The 13,866-nt window shown below is 24.7% G+C and overlaps 1 protein-coding gene across 1 annotated transcript in view; it reads right to left on the reverse strand.

Moving 5' to 3' along the window:
* The window catches only part of LOC145835026 (cleavage and polyadenylation specificity factor subunit 2-like), a 31,256-nt gene extending 26,789 nt beyond the window's left edge, over positions 1–4,467 (reverse strand). Inside the window, exons 1-5 of the mRNA XM_082942556.1 lie at positions 4,372–4,467; positions 3,829–3,905; positions 1,504–1,663; positions 861–966; positions 517–678 (exon numbers count right to left, since the gene is read on the reverse strand). Coding sequence (XP_082798682.1) covers positions 517–678; positions 861–966; positions 1,504–1,663; positions 3,829–3,905; positions 4,372–4,443 — 577 coding nt within the window. The 5' untranslated portion in view covers positions 4,444–4,467. The remainder of the gene's footprint in view (positions 1–516; positions 679–860; positions 967–1,503; positions 1,664–3,828; positions 3,906–4,371) is intronic.
* Positions 4,468–13,866: the final 9,399 nt, after the last annotated feature.

The following is a 13,866-nucleotide window of genomic DNA, read 5'->3' on the forward strand; positions in this document are numbered from 1 at the left end:
GAATGTTTAACACGCAAACACTTTTTTTGAAGTAAATGTTCTGAGAAATATGAAAAAAGGGTTGATTATATAACAATATATAAAAGTAACCCAAAAATTGTCTTTCAAGTTTGGTTTTTATAGAGAGTTAGGTTGTAAGTGAAATTACATCAGTTTAACTTATTAAGTGCTTATGAAAGTACATAGTTTATTAACACTTAAGTATATTAGTCAATGTAAATTCTATTCTATCAAATAGTAATTTAAATAGGCATTCTATATACACATAAAAGTCATTTAAAATAATAAGATGAATAAAAGTAAAACATTTTTTTAGTGTAATCAAAACTAGTACAAAAATGTTATTCCAGTGTCAATAAAACTAAAACTGCGGCCCGCGAAGACTTTGGAATTTTGAAATTTGGCCCGCGACCAACAATTGCCTGCCGACCCCTGATCTAGTATCTAATTCATTAACAAATGTAACCAAGTTTTCTACTACTGCAATTTTCCAAACGAAACACCAAAACAACAAACTGTCGACGAGAGAGCACTTGTTGAGATGCCTGTCCCGCTTGTGGTTGAAGTCGACCGCGTACACGATGTCCCCGTCCTCGTTGTCCTGCGTCATTATCTTCCACGCGGCGCCCCCGATCATCCTGCCCGAGTGCACCGGCTGGATGGACACCCCGCTGTAATCTGCAACACATTTCAGTTCGTGGCTCAATTTTCTGATGAGCTTGAAACATTCACGTAACAACTTTAGCTAAAAGAAATATTGTTAGAAGCTTATGTTGAAACAACAAATATAGTTTTGTGTACCGTCATAACTTTAAACCGTTTTACATTAATGTGAGTATGTTTTATACACATCACTTTACCATCTAAATGAATCAGTTCGTTTTTTTTTACTGGAGTGATTCTTTTGAAGAGGGTGTCCACATCTTCCAGCGTGTATTTTGTAAAGCTTGACGCTGTTGCATATGACTGTAAAACAATTTTAAAACTAGTATTTATTTCATTTACTTAAAAATGTTTAATAATTTAGTTTTTTGTTATAAGATTATAAGTGTAAAAACTTCCACCAACTTAATTTTGGTTAAGTATGAACCTTAATAAATAATATTTAATGAACGTTTGGATCTAAAACATAAATAAATCATTTCAAAATATATCAATACATCCTATTACAGAATACATTCAGTACAATGCCCATTAAGTGGCTAAAAATATTCTAGCTCAAAAATAAAAAAATTCAATTAAGTTCTATTTATATTAACGGGTATACTATACATTTTGTTATGTAAGGAAATAACTAAATATAAACATAATTTTTACAAGATAGATTAATATGTACCTAGTACTAAAATACTTTATCAAACTCTAAGCACATTTTAAAAAGTATGCATACTAAATACATAAAAGTTTTTTATATTTTTATGATTAAATTTAACTTTTGTAAAATGTATTTTAAGTAATTAACATTTATAAAAATGAAACAAGAAGTTTATATTTAATTGATACCTTAAATTGATCTTTAAGTGTGTGTTGGCCCATTTGAAAGACAGGTACAGTTGCATATATTCGACAGTTTGGAGGAATGTTCTTCAATAAAGCAGGTAGCGCTCCTATATGAGGTATGTCTAAATGGCTTATCAAAATAGCGTCCACTTGCGGTAAGTATCTGAATGTAAAGTGTAATTTATTTAAATAAACCAAACTTATAACTCTAAAGGGGCATTTGTGAAAAACTTAAGAAACTTTATATAAGTATACTTGAACACAGTAAGGAACAAAATGTGCTTATAGTGCCTATATTTTCAATAATCTAAAACTTAGTTTAATCAAACTTAGATGCATATTAATTTTAAAATCTTTTTTGTATAAACTAATCTGTTTCAAGGCCTGCTCTTAAAAGTAAAACTTAAACAAAATTACATACTCTATTCGAGCTACCTTTATTCACTTTAACTTTGTTGCAGCTTAAAAAGTATTTAATAAATAGTTTTCTGTAAAAAAAAAGTTCTCTAAGAATCAATACATACTTTGTTTATTCTTGTAAATGGCGATTAAAATAATTTATCTATAAATTAAGATATGATAATATTATCATTTCGATCACTTTTTATTGCTGAACCATATAAAAGAGTGAGCTCATAACAACCGGTAAATATATATTTCAAAATTTGTAGGCCATCAAAAAAAATATATACAATATTGTAACAGTAACAAATTACAAACAGTACAAACAAGTTATCACACAGAAACATGTGTTAGTGTAATAAAGAAAGAGTACTGTTTAAATTTGTTATCATTATATATTCCAGTGAACTTGTTTTGCTAGGATCTTTATAAGCAAACGCTTAAATTTATATTTAAAATAGTTATACAATATTGTACATTTTTATTTATATCCAGAAAAATTCATTTACACCAATTTATCTCCTTCTAAATTTTTTGAGTAATTGCTTTCAAATTCTCAGAAGGAATTTTAAATAAAACTACATTTTTAATTAATTAACAATAAACAACTTTTTTTTAGCTTTTGGTCTAATTTCTTTTATTTACTATTGTTTTTTTTTCAGTTTGTTCTGATTAATTGTTTTAAATATTTTAAGGAAAATTGCCTAAAAAATCTGCTAAATTTCTTTTAAAGTAAAAGGAGATAGATTTTTAGTAGATCTTTAAATCTTTAAAAATTATTCTTTAAAAATGCTTATCTGTAAGACTTTACACAAAACTGAGTACTTCTCAAAAGTCCATTAAAACTTATATGTTCAATAAAAAGTAAGTTGTAGTACATACTTTAGTTTAATCTTAAAATCTTAATACTTTAGCCTTTATGGTAAACATACAGAGATGTGTAGACATTTTAGCAAACTTGATTTTAATTTATGTTAAGAGTTAAACTAGTGGGTTATTATTTTTTGTAGATTTAAATCCTAGATGTTATTATAGCAATAAGAAATATAGTAGTATTATAAATTTAAATTAAGGAATCAAATTTAGTAAATTGATTTTTTTTTATATTGTGGAAAATTTGTCATCAAACTCAATTAAATGTTATTTGTAAAGTTTTTCAAAAATGAAATACCTATTTTTAAGAATATAGGAAAAGGTTCAGCTTCAGTTTTAATTTTTAACTTAAAAAAGGTTGATTAAAAAAAAATTCTTATACACTTGTATAGAAAACTTTTACAAAGACAAAAACATATTAAAAGTTTTAAGAAAATTCATATTCTATAACTGTAACTTACAGGTTAAATATAAGAGTCTATTTTAAATTAAAAATTCAATTTTTACTTTTATGGCCTTAAACTATTTCTAAGTTTCAATTGATGAACTAGTATTATAATATAAACTATAATGCACATAGCTATAAGTAGTAGAAATTGACTTAATATCAAAGTGATAACTAACTTTTACTATATTATAAAAATATACTTTAAGTTAAATTAAACAAAAAAAAAAATTCATATGAAATAAATTTCAATAAGTATAACAATTTTTATGAACTTTTTATTAAAAAAACTCCTGGTTACACAATTGTTAAAAATATTTCAAAATTAACTTAAATTTCTTTTTTTTTTTATTATCAAGTGCAAACATAGTTAATAAACAAGAAATATTTAGTTATTTTTTATTAAATTAATATCAAAAATAGTATACATTAAAGATTCTTTTAACAAAATTTGTTATAGTTCTCTTTAGATACTTAATTACTTATAATTTATTGGATACTGTTCATGAAATAAATTAATTGTTTTTTTCTAGATATGTAACTTTTATTAAAAATTTAATTGAAAGTCTTTTTATCTAAAATTGCTCAGCAAAACATCTTTTTCTTACTTTTTTACATTTTCTAAAATATCATCATCAAAAGTTTCATTCCATCCACAGTCAAGTAATATTTTGAAATCATCTATCTGAAACCAAATAAAATAAAGCTGATATTAAACTCTTAACCATATAATTTTTAAGAGTCAATTTGTTACGCACCTTAGGTACCTAAAATTTAAAAAACACAAAACACTTAAAGCTAAAAGGTTTTAAAATTAATAAAGTTATACAAGAAACTTGCTCTTTGTTTCATATAAATCAATGTAAATAACTATTTTTGGGAAATAAGTACTTAACCGAATTTTACAAGAATATTAGATTAAAATTTTGTAGTTATACATAAAATATTTAAACTGCCTCTTACACAGTTTTTAGTTGTATAACCAAATCTCAAGTATTCAAATTGACATATTTTAATACTTAAAATCTAAAAAACTTTTAGAAATAAATAAAACATTAATACTTGTATCTAGTTTAGAGTTTTTAAAAATTGTTCAGCATATATTTGAAAATACTAAGCTTAATCTTCTTAATAAAAAAAATAATTTAAACCTGTAGTAAGTAACAATAGGGTCCTTCATTGAGGGCACCAGACAATGGCTGGAATTTAACTATAGATGTCATTAAATTTTATATACTGTGGAAAAATCTTAAGTTTCATGAATTTTTTATCTAACAAAAATTGTAAACAAAATTTTATATATATATCAAAAAATTATCAAGATTAAAATCTCAAGATTAAAATTTTATAGAAAAAATAAAAACTATTTTTTTTAATTTCTTCAAACTATTATACAGTTTTTCAATAAACCGTGATTTTTTGTCAAAAAACTATTTTTACATGACTATTTTTTAATACATTTAAGTTGCAATTTACAGTTTAACTCCAATGAGTTCTTTTAAATAAATAAAAAAATTAACTGATCAACTCAATGAAGAATAAACACTACTAAATCAACGCTATTTTTGTAACAGAAATAGATTATTACATTTTAGCATATTCTTATGAAATTGTAATACTTATGAAAAAAAATTAAACTTAAACTTTTTAAGCAAGAAAATAGCAACTCATATAACTTAAACATTAACAACATAGTTCAGGTGCACAATTAGTATTAAGTACATTTTTTATATACTTGTTATGCAGTGCTTTTATTCTTCACAAACTATAATCTAAACATATGATTAATGAACTTAAATGTCCATAAAGTCAAAGTAGTTGTCAAAGGTACAATTTTTGTCTTTTAACATAACATATTTTTCCTCAAGAGCCTTTATATCAGATTTTACTTTTTTAAGCTTTACAGTTAACTTTTCCTTAATTCTTTCTTCGTCAAAATTAAACTTTTGAAGCATTGCAGCTGCAACTTCATCAGGAGCAGTTCTTGGTATACCATCTGCATAAAACTTCCATTTCTCATCCAATGACTTTTCTTGCATTCTAATCAAGTTGTGCAAGTGCTTTTGCAGTACTTTTATTGCTTCTTTTTTTTGCACAACAATTTCTTCAGAACAATCTCCACGGCCATTCATATTTGTTTCTATCTTATTATAAGCTATAAATTAAGTTACATGTTAATAGTTACTACAAATGTATAAACATATATATTTCCAATAATCTAAAATAAAAATTCATGTAAATAATAACTAAGCTTTTATTTATTTTATAACTCATGAAATTATTTAGAACTGTTATTGTTAATTAAGTTGATAAAAAAGGAACCATTAATATTATTTTTGACTTTATGATAGTTTTACATTATCACAACAGCTTTCAGAGGCTTACCTGGTTTTATACCTTACCATCGTTTATTTTTAATTTTTTTTTCTTTTATAAAGTACAAAGCATCAACTATATATATAATATTTAAAAATTAATAATTAACTGCACTAAACACTGTTCCTTTTAATTTTTTAATCAGTTCATAAACAATTGATTGTTTAAAGTTTATTAAATATTATGTAGTATATTGGAAATATTTAAAGATAATGCTAATTAGAAAAACACTTGTAGTGTATAACAAAAACAAGGTGATTACTGCTAACAAGAAAGTATTAACTTTTTAGTTCAAATTGTTTTTATTTCACTAAGTAAATACTACTTTTTAGATTTTAATCAAAGTATTAATTACTAACAAACTGTACTAAGTTTAACAGCATGTTAAAATAAAGTATACAATTGTAATATTCTTCAAAATAAAACCAAATATTTCGATTTATTTTCATAAGATTAGTTAAAACCTTTACAAACTTAATATTAAACAATATATTGTTAAGATCTTGCAACTAATGCTCAAGTGTAAAATGATATAAATATAATTGTAGTTTGAATTCAAAAATTAACCAAGACTTTATGCTAGTACAACATTACAGGTTACTGTTAAATAATAATATATTTAAAACCATACTAAAGCAAACAAAAAGTTAAATTTAGTTAAATAAAATTAAACCATTAAAATGTTTTAAGAAATAATCATTTAAGAAAACATTTATATAAAACTACTTAATATAAAGATTTAAAATGTTTTGTTTACAATACGCAGCTGAAAAAAGTTTTCAGCTTGCATTAAATTAGAAATGAACTTGAGTTGTCAAATTTTTTAAGGGCATAGGGGGGTCCACCTCGATTTTTACAAGTTGATCTAATTTTATAGAGTTTTATCTGAGCTATCAGATATTATTAACCGCTTGAAAAAATTCAACGTAATTTATGAGATATGAGCTGTCAAAATCAGTGACCCCAATAGATTCCTAATGGAAGGCGCAAACTAAAAACGCAAAAAAAGACTTGTTCACTAAAAATCTATCTCCTCCTTCATTTTTTAAGCAATCTTCTTCAAACTTTAACAGAAAGTGTATTATTAAATTTTAAAAAGATTGAATGCAGGAATTACTTTATTTTTGATAAATAAAATTTTAATTTAAAGTCTTTTTTTTATCTTAAATTTTTATCTTTTAATATTTTTTTAAATTCCAACATTCAAAGTCTTTTAAACTCTAAAAGGAAAGTTTCCTAAAAAATTGAGGTCTCTTTCTCAAAAAATGAAGGAAAAGATAGGTTTTTAGTGATTTTTTAAATTTCTGAGAAGATTGACCTCGAAAAACTTGCGGTCCTTATGTTTCTATGGGAAACTTTTTATAAAACTTACAATATCTCATAAGTTAAATAAGATTTTTTTATTCTATAAAAACTGGCTTGTAGTTTGTACTTTAAGCTTTCATATAAGGTCCAATATTATTTTTGGTAAAAGAGGGGAGAGTGAGTATTTTCTGATGTTTTTCTACATAAAAAAAAAAATGTCAACCACCCTATGCCCTTAATTAAGCTATGAATTGGTAAAAAGTTATTCTTATAACATTTATTAAAAACTAAGTGCTTAAAATTTTGGTTATTTAACTTATTGATAAGTAAAAATTATTTTAAGAATAAATAAATTGTTTAAAACATCTAATGTAAGTTATTGCAAAAGAGTTTATATGAAGAACAGCCTAAAATCATAGTTAAAAAAGACATTGAATATAATATAATTTCAGCTTGATATTGGTGCGACATCATCTGAAGTAATTATTAGTATTTTTCCTCCTTTATAATCTTTTGTGTACATTAAAACAGGTTTTATGCACACTACAGTGGACTTAACAGGGTAAAGTGAAAACCACTGCTATTATTTTTTAAATATTTGAAAGTTTTTAAATAGAACTTTTACAAATAAAAATTCCCTAAAGTAAACTACTTTTAAAACAACTTCTTGTTGGAATAAAAAAAATTGTTTGATTTCAATTGAACAAAAAAAAGCTCAAAATATTTGGTCCTAGAACCTGATGCAAGAAGAACCTTTCAATTGTCGATTTGCACACAGATACTTTTTAATGCCTTGTCCAAGACAGACTTTGTAGTAAAAACAGAGTAGGTCCTAGTACATACTTGTCAAAATAGAATTTTACTAGTAGTAAGTAGCTGTTCCTTCAACAACGTTTATTTTCTTTCTTCTTTTTGATTTAAAAATTTAAAATAAGTATTCTCTTAAATAAATTGGGACAAAAATTCAAAACTTGATGCTTTCTTGCAACTCTAAAACTATTTTACAATCTTGTAAGTTAAAAAATAATAAAGCTTTCGAAATGTTTTAAAAATACTTTTTTGTATTATTGTTTGTTGAACGACAGAAAAAAATGCTTAAAAAGTTTGGTTTAATGACCTGGTGTACGAAAAAACCTTTTGGTTATTGAGTCGTACACCAGAACAGTTTAATGTCATGTCCAGGACTACTTTAATATATCTACTTTTTTTAATTTTTTACATGAACTTATGTACATTTCTTAACTGTTTTTTTATTATTTTTATTAAAATGTAAAGTTTTATAATTTTTGATGTTTCTTAGTAGTAGATTAGGATTCAAATTTGTTTTATATTTTGACTTTTTAATTCTACTGTTAAAGTAGTACATTTTAAAAATTTTTGATAAATTAACTTAAATAAGATTTTGTAGTTTATACGAACTTACGTACATTTATTAATTATTGTTTTTAAAATGTTTACTAAAGTGGTAGATTCGGATTCAAACTTATTTTCAACATTGCACTTTACTATTGAAATAATACATATTGAACATCTTTCATAAAAGTAACTTAAATAAGCTTTTGTAGTTTAAATGACTACTTATTTTAACAAGTATACTTTTTCTTTAGACTGAAGAATATAAAGGGTATGAATCGATAACCGAAAGGTTTTTCTTGTACAACACGTCGTTAGACCAAACTTTTTAAGCGCTGTTTTTACAGCTCAAAAAACAAAATAAAAATCTTTACTAAAAAACGTCTAGAAAAATACCATTTAGTTTAAAAGTTTTATATACATATTAGTTTTTTTATCTAGCTTGGTTTGTTGCAATTAACCTCAGAAATATTTAAGTAAGTGTAAATTAATGTTTCTCAGTTGTCAATTTTTCTTATCTTTTATACTTTGAAGACAATGAATATGTTTATCTTTTTTCTTACAAGGCAACTTAAATATTAAACCATACTTTTACATAAAGTTTATGTTTTTGCAAAATACAAAAACAATAATTTATAAAGTACTAGCTTTATAAAAAATATATTGTATAAATTTAATCTTTTTTAACAAACATATGAACAAATATTTATTTTAAAGATTATAACTAAAAAAACTATGCTTTTGAGCAAAAACAAAGAGCAACTAAAAGTTAAACTACAGAATATATATAGTCTTATACAATAGTTACAGTCTTTCATCTTTTTTAAATAGAAGCTTCCAAAAAAATATACATTTTTAAACATCAAACAATAAAACTTAGAAAGTAAACAATTTTTATACAATTTAATCAGAAAACCATAAATATTCAAAGCTACAAGTTCTTGCATCGTATATAAATAAAAACATATTGATTTGTTAATAAAAGTTATCGTTAAAAAAGATAATTTTGTTACTATATTTTTTATAAAATGACTGTTTTTAAATTTTTAGGTATTCATTTGTTTGGCGAACTAAACTGTTAACTATTATCTAATTCACATTAAGTGTTTTAAGCAATAAACTAAACCGCATGACTACAAAGAACAATTCATATTACATTTCGCGTCCTGGTTTCGTCCTCATTAGGACTCATCAGGCGCGCATAGTCACAACAAACCATTTTTCAGTCAAATTATATTTTCTGAAGTGCTTTCGTACTTATTTATTATATATCTTAGTATTTTTCTCGAAAATGTTAAATAAAGACTTTTAAAAATATTCTGAGTTATCACTGAAACTCTTTTTTTTTTCTGTAGATTAATATAAAACAGAGTTACCAGATTTATAGAAATCCAGAATTCTAATTACTGGCTAGCTTTTGTTTTCTCTAACTTAAAATGACCCTTTTTTTAGTAATTGTTTAATGATTTGCTCATATAAATCAGGCAATTGTGCTATAAAGTGGTTTTTCATTAGTCTTCATCTATAAATAAGACTCTTATTAGTTGAATATGCAATCCTGAGTATAGATTAGTATGGGTAATTTTGATACTACTATTTAGTCTCACTGAAACTCTTAAATTAAAAGCTTTTTTTATGTAAACTAACAAAAATATTCTTTATAAATAAACTTCTTGCATCAACTAACTTTTTAACATTTATTAAAAACTTTTATTTCATCACTTTGTTTTATTTTTTCCTTATTCTAGATTTTAATACATTTTTTACGTCATTCTAGCTTTACTTAGTAACGCAAGCTAGAGCGCAAATTAAATTTTCATCTCTTTGACTTGATAAGTATGTATAGTTTAAGCTTGTTAAGAATTAAATTAGTGTCAGTGTCATTAGTTTACTTTTCTATTTACTCCCATCTCTTAAAAAACCATAATATATACATGAACTAACAAAATTACAAACAATTATACTAGTTCAATCTGGTAAATATTTTTATGATAGGTGAAAAATCTGTTCAATATCCTAAAAATTATTATGCTTAACATTAAAAAAAACAAATATTGTGGTTATAGACTTACAAACGATCAGCTCAATTTTTATAAAATAATCTAAAGGATTATAAACAAAATAAAAACCATCATACTAGATACGTAAATTCACACAAAAAAAAACTTTAATGTAGTTGTATTTATGGGTGGATGTCAGAATGGCACGGCGATACTTTAGCACGGTTCGTCAGTTTGGCACGGTGCGTTTCTTTTAGCACAGTGGGTAAATTTTGCACAGCGTTATTCTAGCACGGGGGGTCACTTTTGCACGGCGTCATTTTAGCACGGTGCGTCACTTTAGCACAGTGGGTCACTTTGGCACGGCATAACTTTAGTACGGGAGTCACTTTTGCACGGTGTCACTTTAGCACGGTGTCTCAGTTTTGCACGTAGCCTTATTTTTGCAAAAGCTAAATATTTTCAGTAAGAGGATTTATGAAATTTTTTAGTTAACTGTTGAAAAAAATATACTAATATTCTAAACTTTTGGAATTTTTAAAATTGAATTATAACACTTTTTTGTATGCCTTTTAGATTTTTAAGGAAAGCTTAATTTTATATCTTATAGTACTTTGTAGATGTAATAGTAAACATATTTTAATACTATTTAATATTAAACTTTAAAATGTTTAAGTATGTTACTTAATAATCATATGAATTTAAACTAAATAAATAATACGATGAGATAGTAAAGATAAATACTAATCAATACGATAGTTTATATTTCGGTATTTAAGTCATACTTCACGGTTACAGTATAATACTGTGGATGTATTATACCTCACAGATCACATTGTACGAGCGTTAACTTGGCTTGAATGGCTTGTTTTGTGATTTTATTTTTTAATCAAACTTTAAAACAATTATTTCCAAATTTTTAAATGCTAAATTGGATTTTTTTTTAATTCTAAAGAACGTTCTTTTGCTTAGCTTTTTACAATAATTTTCATCGAATTGGGGTTTCAGTTTTGTAGTGGGGCCCCTTTAAGATTTAATGTTTTTTAGCATTTTTTACTTTGCAACGTTTTTCTCAGAATTTTTTTTTAAATTTTTTATTATTGACATACTTATTAAATTGAGTTTTAAGATGTTTTTTTTTTTTCAAAAATTATTTTTTACAATTATATAACATATAACGTATTTATAACATATGCTTTAATAAATTTTTCCGAAAAATTCCAAATTTGCACGGTTTTTGTTCTTTTTTTACATGGTTTTACAGCAAAAGTAAATTATTTTTAACAGACTTATATAATCAAGTTTTATAACGTTATTAAATTTTTTCCAACTTATTATTAATTTTCAAATATATGACCTATTTAAGTTTTACCTAAACTCTTAGTATTTGATCAAGAAATCCCTCAAATTACGTAGACAAAAAAAATCAGGTAAAACTTGTAAGGGTCATATATTTGAAAAAAAAAAAGTTGAGAAAAAATTTAACAACGTTATAAAACTTAATTATATAAGTCTGTTAAAAATAATTTACTTTTATAAATATTTTGAAAAATTTTTTTAAGCATATGTTATAAAAAAATTAATAGCGTCTTAAAACTTAATTTAATAAGTATGTTAATAATAAGAAAAATTGAAAAAAAAATTATAGTCGCAGAAAAACGTTGCAAAGTAAAAAATGCTAAAATACATTAAATTTTTAAAGGGGCCCCACTACAAAACTAAAACCCAATTCGATGAATATTATTGTGAAAAGCTAAGCAAAAGAACGTTCTTTAGAAAAAAAATTCCAAGTTAGCATTGAAGAAATTGAAAATAATTGGTTTTAAAGTTTGATTTAAAAATTTAAAAATAAAATTACAAAAAAAGCCATCTAAGTCAAGATAACGCTCGTTCACATTGTTTCATAATCAATTATAAAATTACAAAAGCTTAATGAGCAATATGAAGACGGTATCTAACAAAATATGTACAAACAAAATATGGTATGACTCATATATAAGTTTTGTTTTAACGTAAAGAAATATGATATAAATATCGCTTCATTTATTTGCTAGTTGAAATTATCGTTTTCACTAACTAATTTTTTATGAATTCGGCTTAATTTTCAATAAAAATTAGTTTAGTTAGATATATTAATCAATGTTATAATAAAAAAAAAATAATGTTACTCCTAAATTATTTTTAGTGCTATGTAAAAGAAGTTTTAGCTATTTTTTTCACTTTTATCTAAACTTTTACTCTGAGCATTAGTTATTGGCTTACTAATTAAATTAAAAAATATTAACGTTTTATGAGTAGAAAGTTTAGTTTATGATAGGAATTAAAAGATATGAATTGAATATTAACAGAAAACAACAAATAATTATGATAGTTTTAAAACTGCAATTATTTAAGTTTTAGTTAAGTTTATATATTAAATCTATTTACATTGCCTATGGGCAGGATAAGTAGATCCAACAGTTGAGAAATACAAGTTAGTTAAAACTAAGTTGACTAATGTTAAAACTTTCATTTAAAAATTAAGTATTAAAATTTCAAGTATTTTTTAAACACCTTTATCTTTAATATATATCGCTTACGTTGTATAATCTTTATAAAAAACTAAGTTTAATTTAAAAATTAACTGCAGTGTTTAAAATTGAATTGTAGAAAAGTAATAACCAGATTTATTTATTTTGTTACTTTATATTTTTAGAACATTGTCATGCTTAAATTTATATTATCAGTCGCTGTGCACAAATTTGCACATACTTTTGTTAAAAGTTCTGTTGTAGTATTTCTACTGAAAACATCTTTACCGGATTTATTATAAAAAATTACAAAGTTGAACAATTTTGGTTATCAAAAAGTTATAAGACATAAATCAGGGGTCGGCAGACTGCGGCCCGCTGCTGTTAAAGCCAAAATATTCGGCCAGCCAGGTACTTTTTAGCTCAAAACGTACCTTTTTAAAAGCAGTAATAAGAAAGGCTTCTTTGGGTAAATACTTACAACAAACCTCATAATTTAATATTTACTCATTAATAGTAATCTTTGATGCTTATTTTATTACACTTTTGTTTTAAATTGATAGTTTTATGTCGATTCTTAAAACATCCGGCCCGGGGAAGACTTTTTTATAAAGCGCGGCCTGCGAGCAAATTTTGTAGAAAAATTTGCCCGCGACTTATTAAAGGCTCCTGACCCCTGATAAAGCTTAAAAAATTCATATTTTAATTTTTATAATCAAAAAATAAATGGCTACACAAACCATAAAAAAAAATGGTTAAACTTTTAAAAGTGTTGATATTTTTTCCCTAGCATTACTAATACAATGCTGAATAAGATTTAAAGATATTAATTGGTTATTTACAAACTCCAAAGTAGATAAGATTCGTCTTTTTTTTTTTTGAAAACAACTTTGTTTTCTTGACAGAGATTGAAAAGTTATGGCTAACCGGCAGAGTCTGGCTCGTATAAGTTACACTTCACCTTGTTTTGTTGGACTTGTCTGAAACTATTTGTAAACTGTTTGAAATGCTAGCACTCATGAATTTGTATAAATCGAAGTTTTTAAATATAGCTGTGATCAACTGTAAGCCGTTTTTTAGTTTATATATTTCTACAAACTTT

Source organism: Thalia democratica, chromosome 4 (genome assembly GCF_965202585.1).
Source record: "Thalia democratica chromosome 4, ktThaDemo2.hap1.1, whole genome shotgun sequence".
NCBI classification, from domain to species: Eukaryota; Metazoa; Chordata; class Thaliacea; order Salpida; family Salpidae; genus Thalia; species Thalia democratica.